This window comes from Bos indicus x Bos taurus, chromosome 20 (assembly GCF_003369695.1).
Source record: "Bos indicus x Bos taurus breed Angus x Brahman F1 hybrid chromosome 20, Bos_hybrid_MaternalHap_v2.0, whole genome shotgun sequence".
Lineage (NCBI taxonomy): Eukaryota > Metazoa > Chordata > Mammalia > Artiodactyla > Bovidae > Bos > Bos indicus x Bos taurus.
This window is the reverse complement of record NC_040095.1, coordinates 41,227,692-41,244,129: the sequence shown is the minus strand read 5'-3', so window position 1 is coordinate 41,244,129 and position 16,438 is coordinate 41,227,692. Positions and strand designations below refer to the sequence as shown.

General features: G+C 45.3%; 1 protein-coding gene, 1 non-coding gene and 1 pseudogene across 2 annotated transcripts in view; 2 read left to right on the top strand and 1 right to left on the bottom strand.

Moving 5' to 3' along the window:
* The window catches only part of GOLPH3 (golgi phosphoprotein 3), a 52,364-nt gene extending 50,572 nt beyond the window's left edge, over window positions 1–1,792 (bottom strand). The window contains exon 1 of the mRNA XM_027519997.1: window positions 861–1,792. Within this exon, the coding sequence (XP_027375798.1) occupies window positions 861–1,085 (225 nt within the window). The 5' untranslated portion in view covers window positions 1,086–1,792. The remainder of the gene's footprint in view (window positions 1–860) is intronic.
* A 6,135-nt stretch (window positions 1,793–7,927) lies between these two features.
* On the top strand, window positions 7,928–9,323 carry LOC113879185 (annotated as a pseudogene).
* A 6,106-nt stretch (window positions 9,324–15,429) lies between these two features.
* Window positions 15,430–15,501, top strand: TRNAW-CCA. Its single transcript has one exon. It is a non-coding gene; the product is annotated as a tRNA-Trp (tRNA).
* The last annotated feature ends 937 nt before the right edge of the window (window positions 15,502–16,438 follow it).

Below are 16,438 nucleotides of genomic sequence, written 5' to 3'. Positions count from 1 at the left end.
CTCGGCAGGTCTCTAAAAATAATCAGCTTTGCAGATACACACATGATAAAGCAAATACAGCAAAATGTTAATTATAGAACCCAGGTGAGTATATAGGTGTCCACCGTAGCATTTTTCCCAACTCCTCTATGTGTGAATATTTTCACAAGGTATAAGCGTGAAAATAATTGTTTCAAAGTGAGAACACACGTTATCTATCGAAACGCTGAGGCCTTTCATCAAGTCACAAACCTAGCATTTCAAGCACCCCCACGAAAAAGTCCCTCCTTCTTTGAGACTGCAAGACTTTTTTTTGAGAACAGTAAAACTGACGAAATGATAAAATTATAATCTCTCACCCAAAGCATGTTTACCTAGAAAGACAATTTGCAGGAGGTTTCTTGAAAATTTTGTTGGACTTTAACAATAAAAATAAAACTTTTGCTTCCATTACCATTTCACGGAAATTTTTCAAAATTTCCAAACAATACACCTTAAGTTGTTGTTCTTTCTTGTCAGTCCTCAGAAAGCATGTCAGTGGACCTCTCCCAGGTCCTAAAACCTGCAGAACCTATGGGTTCAGGGCGCTGGTGGTTCCAAGTGTTTCACGCTAACCTGCACTCCGTGGGAATTGTACCAAGGTTTACCCGGGTTAAACAGGCGAGGAAAAAAGCGAGAACGCAAGAGACCGCCGTGGAGTCAAAATGAAAGGAGTGATTGAGAAACCAGAAAGGGAAATCCAAACAATCAGTGCGAGAGGGTGAGCTGGGAGCTCCCGCGCGCGGAGCTCGGAGAGCAGGCGCGCGGAGCCAGTAGCCGGGCTCCCGCCTGGCGCCTGGACCCTGCACCGGCCGCCCCCGCCCTGCCCGCCGCGCCCGCACCTCTCGGTCCTTGAGGCCCAGCAGGAGCACTTCCTCCATCAGGGTCAGCCGCGTTTCCTTGGAGTCGCCCTTGTCGTCGTCGTCCTGCTCGTCGCGACGGCTCTGCGCGTCGTCCTCGTCGTTGCCGCCGCCGCCGCCCGCCGCCCGCTCCTTGTCGGCGGCGTTGCGGGAGGCCTCGGTACGCCGCTGCACCAGCCCGGAGCTGCGCTGGGTCAGCGAGGTCATGGCTCCGCCGCGCCGGGCCGAGAGGGACGCAGGACCTGCCGGGTCTCCCTCTTCCTCCCTCCGCGGCCCCCGACCCGCGCTTCCGTGTTAGGACCGGTCACTGGGGAGACGTCCGTCGGCAGCGGGGCTGGATGCAGTCATGAGGAGACGGGCGGAGGGGGAGCGGGTGGGCCCGGCGTCGGTGGGGCGGACGAGGGGCTCTATACTTTCTGTGGCCGCGGCCGTGAGGCAGCCGCAACAAGACGGAGGCGGTAAAAGAGGACGCGGCTGAGGAAGAAGCGGCGGCGGCGGCGCCCTTCCAATATGGCGGCGCCGGCTGACGTCACTGGAGGATGTGGCACGGACTGCGCGGGGCGGGCCCGGAGGGCGCCGGAAGCGGCGGGCAGGGACCCGGGGGCCGGGGAGTGGGCGGGGGCAAGGGTCTGCGGTCTAGGACCCCCGTCCCTGGCCCCTGGAACTCCCCCGGCCCTCGCCGTTTCCTTAGAGTCCCTTCAGCGCCTGGCCCGCGCCCCTCTTCCCGTGACGTGTCCTTCCTCCGTCCGCCTTCCCCTGTGTCCCCTAAGGAGCCGGGGCTGAAAGTAGACATTGGAAAGGCCTCAACGAATCGGGGCAGCCTTGGCCTTGCGATGGCGAACCATGATCCGTCTGGAGCTGCGCCCACAGCACCCGAGACACCACTATCCTCGGAGTAGGCCTCGGGCGGGGCTGGGCTTGGAGTCCGGTGTCCCGGTGAAACACTGGAAGGACTTTGCTCACCGCCGACGGAGCGTGGAGAGAACGCTCTCTCTGCCCACATTCCCAGACCCTTCAGGAGCAGCTGCGTTTACATAGCCTGAAAACGGACTTTTAGCTTTTCTGGGTATATTACGGTACGAAGAGAGAGGTTAGAACAAATTGAATAGTTTGGTTTGTAAAACTTTGTCCCTCCTGCCTATCCGGGCGCAGTGAGTACAGTTAGCACTGCACAGGTCAGTACAGTCAACCTTAACGAGCTTTTTATAGAGACAATAAACCTGTTGCGTTTCATGCCACGTCTTTGCACACATTAAATCTTTCAATTTAATTACTAGGTTAAATTCTCTTGGCGTGCTTGACTGTGCACGTTCTGTTAAAGAATAGATGTCAAACCTGAGGGGAGGGCGTTGGAAGGCCAGGAGAGTGGAACTTACACATAAAACAGTATCCAGAAATGGCATTGTATGCCATCCGACATTATTTAAAGTCAGGAGTGACCACAGGCTGTGGCTTCACAATGATTTAGATAGGAGGAATGTAACTGGACTGAAGCTGTAATAAGAGAGAAACGCCCACGGTAAAACCGTAGCATGGAACATTTTGGCTACAGAGTTATTTTCCTTCCACAAACCCATTATCCAGAACTCATGCTGGCCTTCACCACCACCACCACCCCCTGCCTCGGAAAATGGGAAGCTAAATCTGGGGTGGGGAGAAGAGGGCAGGATGAGCACAATGTTCCCTTCCTTTTTCCTATCTGTTTGAGCAAAGGTCGATTTCAGTTCAACCAATTTCTTTCATTGGCATCCTGTTCAACTGTTTTTTCCCTCTTCCCCCCACTCCCCGCCCCCCAGTTCTTTCACAAATAGTTTAAAATGTTGCTTTTCAAAAGAAATATAATTAGTTGATTAATATAGTCAAATATATAGTTTAAAGAGTATGAAGACAGATACAGTGAAAATCTTCATTCTAGCCCTGATCCTGTTCACCCAGTTGTTCCCCTCTTCCCTTGGTGATTTTCAAAGACCTTAGCAGATTAGGGGAAACCTAATTCCCCTCCCCTTGAGTGTGGGCCAGACTTTGTGACTCTCTTCAAAGGAATTGAATGTGGCAGGCAGGACTTTGTGTGACTTCTCAGATTAGGACAATAGTGTTTGCAACTTCTCCCTTGTTCTCCTTTCCTCTCTCTCAGATCTGAGGGAGGCCAGCTGCCCTGTCATGAAGACATTAAAGCAGCCTTATGAAGAGGCCTAGTTGCAAAGGAACTGAGGCCTCCTGCCCAACAGCCGTGTGAGTGAGTCATCTTGGAAGTGAATCCCCTGAATGTGTGCTAAATCACTTCAGTAGTGTCTGACTCTGTGACACTATGGACTATAGCCCGCCAGGGATTCTCCAGACAAGAATACTGGAGTGGGTTGCCATTCCTTTCTCCAGGGTATCTTTCCTACCCAGGGATTGAACCCAAGTCTCCTGTAGCTCCTGCATTACAGGCAGATTCTTTACCGCTGAGCCATCAGGGAAGACAAATTTGTTAATTACAACCTCATTAAAGATTCTGAACCTCTACCACCAGGCTAAGCCATTCCTGAAATGGCTTCAAAAACAGTGAAATAATAAATATTTGTTGTTTTCAGCTACTAAGTTTGGAATAATTTGTTATGCAGTATAGGTACTAAGAACTTCCCTGGTGGCTCAGATGGTAAAGAATCTGCCTGCAATGCAGGAGATCCAAGTTTGAGTCCTCCGTTTGGGAAGATTCCCTGGAGAAGGGAATGGCAGCCCACTCCAATATTCTTGCTGGAGAATTCCATGGACAGAGGAGCCTGGTGGACTACAGTCTGTGGGGTCTCAAAGAGTTAGAAACAACTGAGCGACTTACACACAGGTACTAAAATTCTCGGGCATATATACACAAATATATCAGTACTTAAGAGCTTGTTTGTGATTACTTTCAGTTGCTTCATATTCTATTGTATAGACATACCATAATTTTTTTGGTCACACCCCTATTGATGGACATTTAGGCTGTTTCCAGTCCTTTGCTATTGGAAACAATACTATAATAAATACAGTGAATAGCTACATTTTGTCCACAAAAATATATGCTCATTGTCTATTCCTGCAACAGTATCATACTTTTGAAATTGTTCAGACTTTACGTAACTTCATTGCTCTTTTTTTTTTTAAGAGTTTTCCTAGCATTTTTTCCTTACTTATTTTCTACAAAGTAGACTTCAAAATCACCTTGTCTCTATACAAAGAAAAAGGGAGGAAAGGAAAGAAAGAAAAAACAAAGGAAGGAAGGAAGAGAAGAATAAATTATATTTGGGAACCAAAATATATATTCCTAATAACAAGGACCATTTATTTATTGACTGCTGGAAATGTGCCAGGCATACTTTCCCGAGGAGAAGACAATGGCACCCCACTCCAGTACTCTTGCCTGGAAAATCCCATGGATGGAGGAGCCTGGTAGGCTGCAGTCCATGGGGTCGCTAGAGTTGGACACGATTGAGCAACTTCACTTTCACTTTTCACTTTCATGCATTGGAGGAGGAAATGGCAACCCACTCAGGTGTTCTTGCCTGGAGAATCCCAGGGACAGCGGTGCCTGGTGGGCTGCTGTCTATGGGGTCACACAAAGTCAGACACGACTGAAGCGACTTAGCAGCTGTTAGGTGTGGACTTCAACTGCTTCCTGCAGTGCAGCTTGTTGGTCCCATACCTCATGTCCATGTGGGTCACCTCCAAATGTTCAGGAGTTAGCAGTTCAAGCTGGTGGATGAATGCTGTCCTTTCTCTTCCCTGCTACTGCTACTGCTAAGGTGCTTCAGTCGTGTCCGACTCTGTGTGACCCCGTAGACGGCAGCCCACCAGGCTCCACCCTCCCTGGGATTCTCCAGGCAAGAACACTGGAGTGGGTTGCCATTTCCTTCTCCAATGCATGAAAAGTGAAAGTGAAGTCACTCAGTCGTGTCCGACTCTATGCGACCCCATAGACAGCAGCCCACCAGGTTCCTCTGTCCATGGGATTCTCCAGGAAAGAGTACTGGAGTGGGGTGCCATTGCCTTCTCCGTCTCTTCCCTAATGGATTGTTTTTAGATCGTTTATACAACTTCTCAGTGATACTAAGCTACAGCAAGCTCAACAACACATTCTACATATGGCTCTCCCACTTTAAGCCTCAATCCGTCTGTCCTGTGCGCCCCATTCCTGGGAGATGGACTCCGTAACAAAATAGTAGCACAAAAGCCTTTGTCTTGGGTCCTGCCTTCTGGGAATTCCAGAGTAACAAACCCATCTTTTTTGCAAAGAAACTGAAGCTTGGGGACGTTAAGTAATCAGCCCAACCAAGCACATCTGGCAAACTGCAAGCCTGATGCTTGGTGAAATAAATGCTCATTATTGTGACTAAGATTTTGTGTTATCAAGCAGCAGTATCTGGGTGATACTAATATGTTAACCCAGTTCTCACAACATCCTATGTGCTATAATTAGCCTTATTTTACAGAAAAGGCACAAAGAGATAAAGTATCTTACCCAAAATCCACAGCCTGCCTCCAGAGTCCATGTTCTTAACCAAAACCTCAGAATGATGCAATGATTTTACAGTACAGGAAGTGGTCTTTTCATAAGAGACAAGCAGGTCCAAAAACACATATGCAAAGTTTCAAAGATACAAAAATTTTTTTAAATATTTACTTATTTACATGGGATCTTCGTTGTATCACACAGAATGCTTTGCTGTGGCACATGGACTCTCTAGTTGAGGCGGGTGGGCTCAGTAATTGAGGTGCTTGGGTTTAGTTGCTCCTCGACATGTGGGATCTTAGTTCCCCAACAAGGGATTGAACCTGCATCCCCTTCCGTTGCAAAGCAGATCCTTAACCACTGGACCACCAGAGGAGTCTCCTAAAATTTTATTTTTGAGTAAGTGATAATAAATTCACATACTTCAAAAATAAAAATGGATAAAAGGAACATACATGGAGAATTTGTGCTCCTTCCCATGCTCCCATCTATCAAAGGCATAATTGTAACATAGCCCTTATAATTCTTGCAGCCCTACTATCTACATGTATGTGGGATCCCCTCTCCTTCAGTGGGAGCAGATTTTGTAAATTACTTCTAACCACTGTGTGTGTGTGTAAAAGTCACTCCGTTGTGTCTGACTCTTTGCAACCCTATAGACTGTAGCCCACCAGGCCCCTCTGTCCATGGGATTCTCCAGACAAGAATACTGGAGTGGGTAGCCTTTCCCTTCTCCAGGGTCCCAACCCAGGGATCAAACCCAGGTCTCCTGCATTGCAGGTGGATTCTTTACCATCTGAGCCACCAGGGAAACCCCATTCTAACCACTAGAATAGGGCAAAAGGGAGGGGATGGTGCAGGTGTAATTAAGGTCCTTAATAAATTCACACTGAGTTAATCAAAAGAGATTATCCTGGGTGGGTCTGCATAATCAGGTGACATCATCACTTTCTCTTGAAAGTGAAGCCATCTCTTCTTTAATTAGAGAGACTTGAGTCAGCTGAGACACTCTCTTGAAACAGCTGCGTTGTGAACTGCCATGGAGAGGGGTAATCTCTAAGAGCTGATGGTCTCAATCTTAGAACTAAAGCAACTAAATTATGCCAACAGTATGAATGAGCTTGGAAGAGGACTCCAAGTTCCAGGTGAGAATATACCCCAGCCAACACTTTGATCAAGTGAGACTCTGAGCAAAAAATCCAGTTAAGCTATGCCAAATTCCTGACCGATAGAAACTCTGAAATAATAAATGTGTGTTGTTTTAAGACTGCTTCTGCTGCTGCTGCTAAGTCGATTCAGTCGTGTCCAACTCTGTGCGACCCCATAGACAGCAGCCCACCAGGCTCTGCCGTCCCTGGGATTCTCCAGGCAAGAACACTGGAGTGGGGTGCCATTGCCTTCTCCAATGCATGAAAGTGAAAAGTGAAAGTGAAGTCCCTCAGTCATGTCTGACTCTTTGCGACCCCATGGACTGCAGCCTACCAGGCTCCTCCGCCCATGGGATTTTCCAGGCAAGAGTACTGGAGTGGGGTGCCATTGCCTTCTCCGTGTTTTAAGACACTGAACTTGTAATTTGTTATGCCACAGATGCAGGTAGGTTGGGAAAAACAGAGTGGTAAACTATATATCATGAAAACAGCAACCATCAGGCAAAATAGACTTTAAGACCACACATACACACAACATTGTAAATCAACTGTACTTCAATAAAAAATTAAAATAAGTATAAGACCACACATACACTAGAAATACACTCTCACAAAAGTTAATAGGAATACACTCTCACATTTGTAGTCAGTCAATTTTTAATAAGGCTGCCAAGGCAATTCAATGGGAAAGAATAGTCTTTTCAAAACAAATGGTACAGAAACAACTATTTATCCACATACCAATAAATAAAGTGGAACCCTACCTTACACCATATACAAAAATTAACTTAAGATGGATCAAAGACCTAAATGTATAGCTAAAAATATAAAATGTTTAGATGAAAATTGGCTTCATGCTGTTGAATTGGGTAATGGTTTCTTAGATATAACCAAAAACCCAAACTAGAAAACAAAAAAGAGATAAATTGAACATTATTAAAAGAATACCATTAAGAAAATGTGCTTCAAAGGACACCATCAAAAAAAATCAAAAGTCAACTGGTGTAATGGGAAAAAAATTTTATAAATCATATACTTGATAAAGAGCTTATAACTAGAATATATAAAGAACTCTTACAACTCAATAATAAAATCACAAGTAATCCAATTTAAAATAGGCAGAGTAGACAGTCGCCCTGCTGCCTCCTCTGCCTGAGCGGCTAGAGCCAGAGTCCTCGAAGCCAGTCCAGAGCCGGAACAAGTGCAGCCGAAAGAAGGAGCACCTGCAGGCCAACAGCATACCCCAGGATTTGTCAGAGGCCCTGAAGGTGGCTCTAGTGGTAAAAAAAACCCACCTGCCAATGCAAGAGACTTAAGAGACATGGGGTTCATCGCTGGTTGGGGAAGATCCCCTGGAGGAAGGCACAAGCAACACACTCTGGTATTCTTGCCTGGAGAATCCCATGAGCAGAGGAGTCTGGCGGGCTACAGGTCACAGAGTGGCAAAGAGTTGGACACGACTGAAGAGACTTAGCACTCACACACATGAAGGAGGCCACCACGGAGGTGCACACCCAGGAGGAGAATGCAGAGCTCTTGAAGAGCTATCAGAAGGGCGAGGGTAACCTCTGAAGGCTATAAGCTGGTGATGGCGTCTCTGCATCACGTCTCCTTGGCCCTGGAGGAGGAGATGGAACACAACCAGGAAAACCCGGTCTACGCCCCGCCTCAGCTCCCCGGAAAGCTGCACCGCAGGGCCGCCCTGGAACAGGAAGTGGCCTTCCAGTACGGGCCCGCGGGCAAGAGGGCATCCCGTATGCGCAGGCCACCTCGCACTCGGTGCCGAGACTCCAAGAGCTCAAGCTGCTGGTGGCCCACGCCTACACCCGCTACCTGGGCGACCCGTCCAGAGTGCCACGTCCTCAAAAAGATCGCTCAGAAGGCCCTAGGCCTGCCCAGCTCCGGAGGGCCTGGCCTTCTTCACTTTCCCCAATATCACCAGCGCCACCGAGTTCAAGCAGCTAGTTGTACGGCTCCCGCATAAACACTCTCGAGGGGACCCCCGAGGTGGGGCAGTGGGTCCTGCACGAGGCCAAGACTGCCTTCCTACACAACATGCAGCTGTTTAAGGGGTTGCAGGGGCTGCTGACCCCACAACGCCAAGGACTAGGACCATATGCGGACACCAGAGCTTCGCAGGCGAACAGGCAGCAAGGCGCAAGACTCCACTCTCACCACGGCGGACCAGGAGGAAGCCCCAGCGCAGCGGCATCTCCCAGGCGCAGCTTGTGCGATGGGTCCTCGCAGTCAGCTTTCTGGTGACCACGGTCAACTTGAGGCTTTATGCCATGTGAATACAAGCGTGCTGGCTTCCTGAAGGCCATGAACTCTTTCTGGGGAGGGGCTCAGCTAACTTTCTCACCATGGGCATGGAGCGGGGGAGGGGCAGCTGTTGGGGCCCCTGGTGTCTCCCTGTGTCCCTCTCTCTGGAAGGAGCCTGCGACATCTCCCCCAACCAAAAGCACTCCAGTCAGTGACCTGAACTTCAGAGTGGGAGGAGGGGTCCTGCCCAGCCCCTCAGCAGCCTCCTCTTCCTGTTCCTGCAGCAGAGCCCAGAAGATGTAGCCAGAAGGGACAGCTGTCCTGAACCTCTGAATGGCCTAGGTCTGAGGTCTCCTTTTGACCCCCTGCCCTGTGGGCCATGGCAGCTTTTGTATAACAGTTCGAAGATGTTGTGTCTTGTGTTTCCATCTTGTTTTTGTTGGAGCTACTTTTTGTTCCCATCTCAGACTGAACTGTGGTATTTTGTTGTGTTCTGTTATGTTTTTATAGCAGGGTTGGGATGGAATGTGAGGGCTGGGGAGGGAGATGTTTAACAGTACCATGGCCTTGGTTGCTAATGTTTATGCCAAATAATAAGCTACATGACCTGATTGAAAAAAATAGGCAAAGTATAGGTATATACTTTCCAAAGTAGATAAAAGAATAGCCAATAAGCAAATGAAAAGATGTTCAATATCATCAGGAAAGAGCAAATCAAAACCGTAATGAGATACCACTTCATACCCCTGGAATGGCTATAATAAAAAAAAAACCTATATTAATAAGTATTATAATGTGGAAAAACTGGAACCCGAGTAGTAGTTATAAGATAAAATAGTGCACCACTTTGGAAAACCCTTTGACAAAGGTTTTAACATCAAGTTACCATATTACCCAGCAATTCCATGTCTACGTATATACCCAAAATAAATGAAAACATATTTTCCACAAAAACCTGTAAGTGAATATACATAGCACCATTATTCATAATAATAGGGGGGGAGAAAGTAGGAACAACCCAAATACATCAACTGATATGGATAAATAAAATGTAGTATAAGTACATCACGAAATATTAGGCAACAAAAAGCAAGCGCTGATACATGCTACAGCACGGATAAACTTTGAAGACTCGATGCTATCTGGAGGGGCCAGTTACAAAAGATCACATACTGTGCACTTCTCTTTATAGGAAACGTCTAGAATGAGCAAATACATAGAAATGGAGAGTGGATTAGTGATCGCCCAGGGCTGGGGAGACTGGAAGGGCATGGGGAATGACTGTTAAATGGGTCCAAGTTTCTTTGGGGGATGATGAGAATGTTCTAAAACTAATAGTGGCGGTTGCACAATTCTGTGAAGATACTGAGAACCACTGAATTATAGAATTTAAAAGGATGAATTGTGTGGTACATAGATTATATTCCAATAAATCTGTTATTAACAAAAGGTAGGGATCTTTGAATTAGGTCTGGCTACAAGCGTGTTCCAAGATGCTATATTATTGAGAAAATTTTTTTTGGATTTTTTAAAAATGTACTTTTTGTAATAGGGGCTTCTTAATTTTTAAATTAAAATGTCTTGAACAAAGTTTGCTCTTTGGTGATGAATAATAAACATACTTTTGAAATAATAAAACATAAGCTCATAGTTTTAACCAATAAGTTTGGATGAGGATTTAAAATTTTAAAGAAATATAGAACAAGGTATTTTTGTTTACCTTCATTGAAAATTACAAGTAAGAAAACAAATAAACATCAAAGAAATACACAGACTAGATAAACTATAAAAATATTTTTATTTCTTTATGTAACAGTCTGTCACACAAATTCTAGGATTATATAGTTTAAGGAGCTCTCAAGGGATCAACGGAGAAGGCAATGGCACCCCACTCCAGTACTCTTGCCTGGAAAATCCCACAGACAGAGGAGCCTGGAAGGCTGCAGTCCATGGGGTCGCTGAGGGTCAGACACAACTGAGCGACTTCACTTTCACATTTCACTTTCATGCATTGGAGAAGGAAATGGCAACCCACTCCAGTGTTCTTGCCTGGAGAATCCCAGGGACAGGGGAGCCTGGTGGGCTGCCATCTATGGGGTCGCACAGAGTCGGACACGACTGAACTGACTTAGCAGTAGCAGCAAGGGATCAAGGAATAGCAAGGAGACATAAGAAAGCCTTAAGTGAACAATGCAAAGAAATAGAGGAAAACAATAGAATAGGAAAGACTAGAGGTCTGTTCAAGAAAATTATAGATACCTAGGGAACATTTCATGCAAAGATGGACACAATAAAGGACAGAAACAGTAAGGACTTAACAGAAGCAGAAGAGGTTAAGAAGAAGTGGCAAGAATACACAGAAGAATTGTACAAAAAAGATCTCAATGATCCAGATAACCACGATGGTGTGGTCACTCACATAGTGCCAGACATCCTGGAGTGTGAACTCAAGTGGACCAGGAAGCATTATTACCAACAAAGTTAGCAACGGTGATGGAATTCCAGCTGAGCTTTTTCAAATCCTAAAAGATAATGCTGTGAAAGTGCTGCATTCAATATGCCAGCAAATTTGGAAAACTCAGCAGTGGCCATAGGACTGGAAAAGGTCAGTTTTCATTCCAATCCCAAAGAAGAAACAAAAAAGTGAAAGTGTTAGTCACTTAGTTGTATCTGACTTTTTGTGACCTTGTGGACTTCAGGCTGCCAGGCTCCTCTGTCCATGGAATTCTCTAGGCAAGACTACCTGAGTAGGTTGCCATTCCCTTCTCCAGGGGATATTCCTGACCCAGGGATTGAACCTTGGTCTCTTGCACTGCGGTCAGGTTCTTTACCACCTGAGCCATCAGGGAAGCCCAATTCCAAAAAAGAGCAATGCCAAAGAATGTCCAAACTACCACATAATTGTGCTCATTTCACATGCTAGCAAGGTAATGCTCAAAATCCTTCCAACTTAGGCTTCAAAAGCACATGAACTGAGAACTTCCAGATACACAAACTGGATTTAGAAAAGGCACAGGAATCAGAGATCAAATTGCCAACATCTGTTGGATCATAGAAAAAGCAAGAAAATTCCAGAAAATCATCTACATCTGCTTCACTGAGTATGCTAAAGAGTTTGTGCAGATCAAAACAAATTGTGGAACATTCTTAAAGAGATGGAAATGTCAGACCACCTTACCTGCCTTCTGAGAAACCTGTATGCAGGCCAAGAAGCAACAGTTAGAACCAGACATGGAAAAATGGACTGATTCAAAATTGCAAAGGGAGTATGTCAAGGCTGTATATTGTCACCCTACTTATTTAGCTTCTGTGTAGAGTACATCACATGAAATGCTGGGCTGAATGAAGCACAAGCTGGAATCAAGATTGCCAGGAGAAATATCAATAACCTCAAATATGCAGATGACATCACCCTAATGGCAGAAAGGGAAGAGGAACTGAAGAGCCTCTTGATGAAGGTGAAAGAGGAGAGTGAAAAAGCTGGCTTAAAACTCAGCATACAGAAAACAAAGATCATGGCATCCAGTCCCATCACTTCCCATGGCAAATAGATGGGGAAACAGTGACACAGTTTATTTTCTTGGGCTGCAAAATCACTGCAGATGGTGACTGTAGCCATGAAATTAAAGGGTGCTTGCTCCTTAGAAGAAAAGTTACGACAAACCTAGACAGCGTATTAAAAAGAAGAAATATCACTTTACCAACAAAGGTCCATATAGTCAAAGCTATGGTTTTTCCAGTAGTGATGTATGGATGTGAGAGTTGGACCATAAAGAAGGCTGAGCACCTAAGGACTGATGCTTTTGAACTGTAGTGCTGAAGAAGACTCCTGAGAGTCCCTTGGACAGCCAGGAGATCAAACCAGTCAATCTTAAGGAAATCAACCCTGAATATTCATTGGAAGGACTGGTGCTGAAGCTGAAGCTCGAATACTTTAGCCACCTGATGCGAAAAGCCAACTCATTAGAAAAGATCCTGATGCTGGGAAAGTTTGAGGGCAGGAGGAGGAGGAGGTGACAGAGGATGAGATGGTTAAATGCCATCATCAACTCAATGGACATGAGTTTGAGCAAGCTTCGGGAGACAGTGAAGGACATGCCAGGGAAGCCTGACATACTGCACTCCATGGCATCATAAATAGTGGGACACAACTGAGTGAACAACAACACAACAAGGGATCAAACAATTCTGAAATTTTTCCAACTGCCTACTCATTTTTCTCACATCCATACATGAAGCAGGGTGAAGGCTAATAGAGTTGTGCCAAGAGAATGCACTGGTCATAGCAAACACTCTCTTCCAGCAACACAAGAGAAGACTCTACACATGGACATCACCAGATGGTCAACACTGAAATCAGATTGATTATATTCTTTGCAGCCAAAGATGGAGAAGCTCTATACAGTCAGCAATAACAAGACCGGGAGCTGACTGTGGCTCAGACCATGAACTCCTTATTGCCAAATTCAGACTTAAATTGAAGAAAGTAGGGAAAACCACTAGACCATTCAGGTATGACCTCAATCAAATCCCTTATGATTATACAGTGGAAGTGAGAAATAGATTTATGGGAGTAGATCTGATAGATAGAGTGCCTGATGAACTATGGACGGAGTTTCCTGACATTGTACAGGAGACGGGTATCAAGATCATCCCCATGGAAAAGAAATGCAAAAAAGCAAAATGGCTGTCTGACGAGGCCTTACAAATAGCTCTGAAAAGAAGAGAAGTGAAAAGCAAAGAAGAATAGGAAAGATATAAGCATCTGAATGCAGAGTTCCAAAGAATAGCCAGGAGAGATAAGAAAGCCTTCCTCAGCGACCAATGCAAAGAAATAGAGGAAAACAACAGAATGGGAAAGACTAGAGATCTCTTCAAGAAAATGAGAGATACCAAGGAAAAATTTCATGCAAAGACAGGCTCGATAAAGGACAGAAATGGTATGGACTTAACGGAAGCAGAAGATATTAAGAAAAGGTGGCAAGAATACACAGAACTGTACAAAAAAGATCTTCACGACCCAGATAATCACGATGGTGTGATCACTCACCTAGAGCCAGACATCCTGGAATGTGAAGTCAAGTGGGCCTTAGAAAGCATCACTACGAACAAAGCTAATGGAGGTGATGGAATTCCAGTTGAGCTATTTCAAATCCAAAGATGATGCTGTAAAAGTGCTGCACCAATATGCCAGCAAATTTGGAAAACAGCAGTGGCCACGGGACTGGTAAAGGTCAGTTTTCATTCCAATCCCAAAGAAAGGCAATGCCAAAGAATGCTCAAACTACTGCACAATTGCACTCATCTCACACACTAGTAAAGTAATGCTCAAAATTCTCCAAGCCAGGCTTCAGCAATATGTGAACCGTGAACTTCCTGATGTTCAAGCTGGTTTTAGAAAAGGCAGAGGAACCAGAGGTCAAATTGCCAACATCCGTTGGATCATAGAAAAAGCAAGAGAGTTCCAGAAAAGCATCTATTTCTGCTTTATTGACTATGCCAAAGCCTTTGACTGTGTGGATCACAATAAACTGTGGAAAATTCTGAAAGAGATGGGAATACCAGACCACCTGATCTGCCTCTTGAGAAATTTGTATGCAGGTTAGGAAGCAACAGTTAGAACTGGACATGGAACAACAGACTGGTTCCAAATAGGAAAAGGAGTACGTCAAGGCTGTATATTATCACCCTGCTTATTTAACTTATATGCAGAGTACATAATGAGAAACACTGCGCTGGAGGAAGCATAAGCTGGAATCAAGATTGCCAGGAGAAATATCAATAATCTCAGATATGCAGATGACACCACCCTTATGGCAGAAAGTGAAGAGGAACTGAAGAGCCTCTTGATGAAAGTGAAAGAGGAGAGTGAAAAAGTTGGCTTAAAGCTCAACATTCAGAAAACGAAGATCATGGCATCTGGTCCCATCACTTCATGGGAAATAGATGGGGAAACAGTGTCAGACTTTATTTTGGGGGGCTCCAAAATCACTGCAGATGGTGATTGCAGCCATGAAATTAAAAGACGCTTACTCCTTGGAAGGAAAGTTATGACCAACCTAGACAGAATATTAAAAAGCAGAGACATTACTTTGCCAACAAAGGTCTGTCTGGTCAAGGCTATGGTTTTTCCTGTGGTCATGTATGGATGTGAGAGTTGGACTGTGAAGAAAGCTGAGCGCCGAAGAATTGATGCTTTTGAACTGTGGTGTTGGAGAAGACTCTTGAGAGTCCCTTGGACTACAAGATCCAAACAGTCCATTCTGAAGGAGATCAGCCCTGGGATTTCTTTGGAAGGAATGATGCTAAAGCTGAAACTCCAGTACTTTGGCCACCTCATGCGAAGAGTTGACTCATTGGAAAAGACTCTGATGCTGGGAGGGATTGGGGGCAGGAGGAGAAGGGGACGACAGAGGATGAGATGGCTGGATGGCATCACTGACTCGATGGACATGAGTCTGAGTGAACTCCAGGAGTTGGTGATGGACAGGGAGGCCTGGCGTCCTGTGATTCATGGGGTCGCAAAGAGTCAGACACGACTGAGCGACTGAACTGAACTGAACTGAACTCATTTTTCCTGTAAGTCTAGAGAGGCAAGATTTCAAGGCTTTACCAGGTAGTTTAGTACCTATGCAGTGTGATCAGCAGAAGTCTTCTGAACTTCTAAGGCCTCGTGGCGCAGTGGTAGAGCGTCTGACTCCAGATCAGAAGGTTGTGTGTTCAAATCACGTCGGGGTCACAGTGTTATTTTGGACTTCCCTGGTGGCTCAGACGGCAAAGCATCTGTCTACAATGTGGTAGACCCAGGTTCGATCCCTGGGTTGGGAAGATCCCCTGGAGAAGGAAATGGCAATCCACTCCAGGACTATTGCCTGGAAAATCCCATGGACAGAGGAGCCTGGTAGGCTACAGTCCATAGTCCATGGGGTTGCAGAGAGTCGGACACAACTGAGCGACTTCACTTCACTTCATAAGGCAGATATGAAAACTGTTGACATGGAGATAAGGAATCTTCTGAGTCATTAAGATCTCTACTGTGATTGGAAGTTTTAGGCCAAAGTAATCTTTTGGGTATTTTACCCCAGGCTCCTCTATCCTCTGGAATTCTCCAGACAAGAATACTGGATCAGGTAGCCATTCCCTTCTCCAGGGGATCTTCCTGACCCAGGGATCAAACCTAGGTCTCCAGCATTGCAGGCAGATTATTTACTGTCTGAGCCACTAGGGAAGCCTATAATCTTCTTGGAATTTACTTCAGGTTTAAGTATAATCCTCAACCTTTCTGTTGCACTAAACATTCTCCCTTTTTCTCAGCTCAATGGAATCTGAATAGCTTACTTACTGATACCTAGGAAAACAGTTCCTTATACACATATACAAATTTAATGTGTTTTCTGCCCCACGTTTGCTGAATAAATTATCCTTAGTTCCCTGTGTCGACAGGAAAATAAATGCCTTTCTTATCCAAGATTTTAAATAAATCACAGTGTGATAAGAAAGAATTGACGCTTAGGAAAAAAAAAATAATTGGAGTATAGTTGATTTACAATGCTGTGAATAATTGACCTTCTAAAGAATGTCTCCCTCTTTCCACAAACCACAAATTTTCCTTCTAGGAACAAAGGTTGCTTTCCGGTCAAAAGGTTGAATGCTGACGCTTCCTGAGTAGCTCTGTT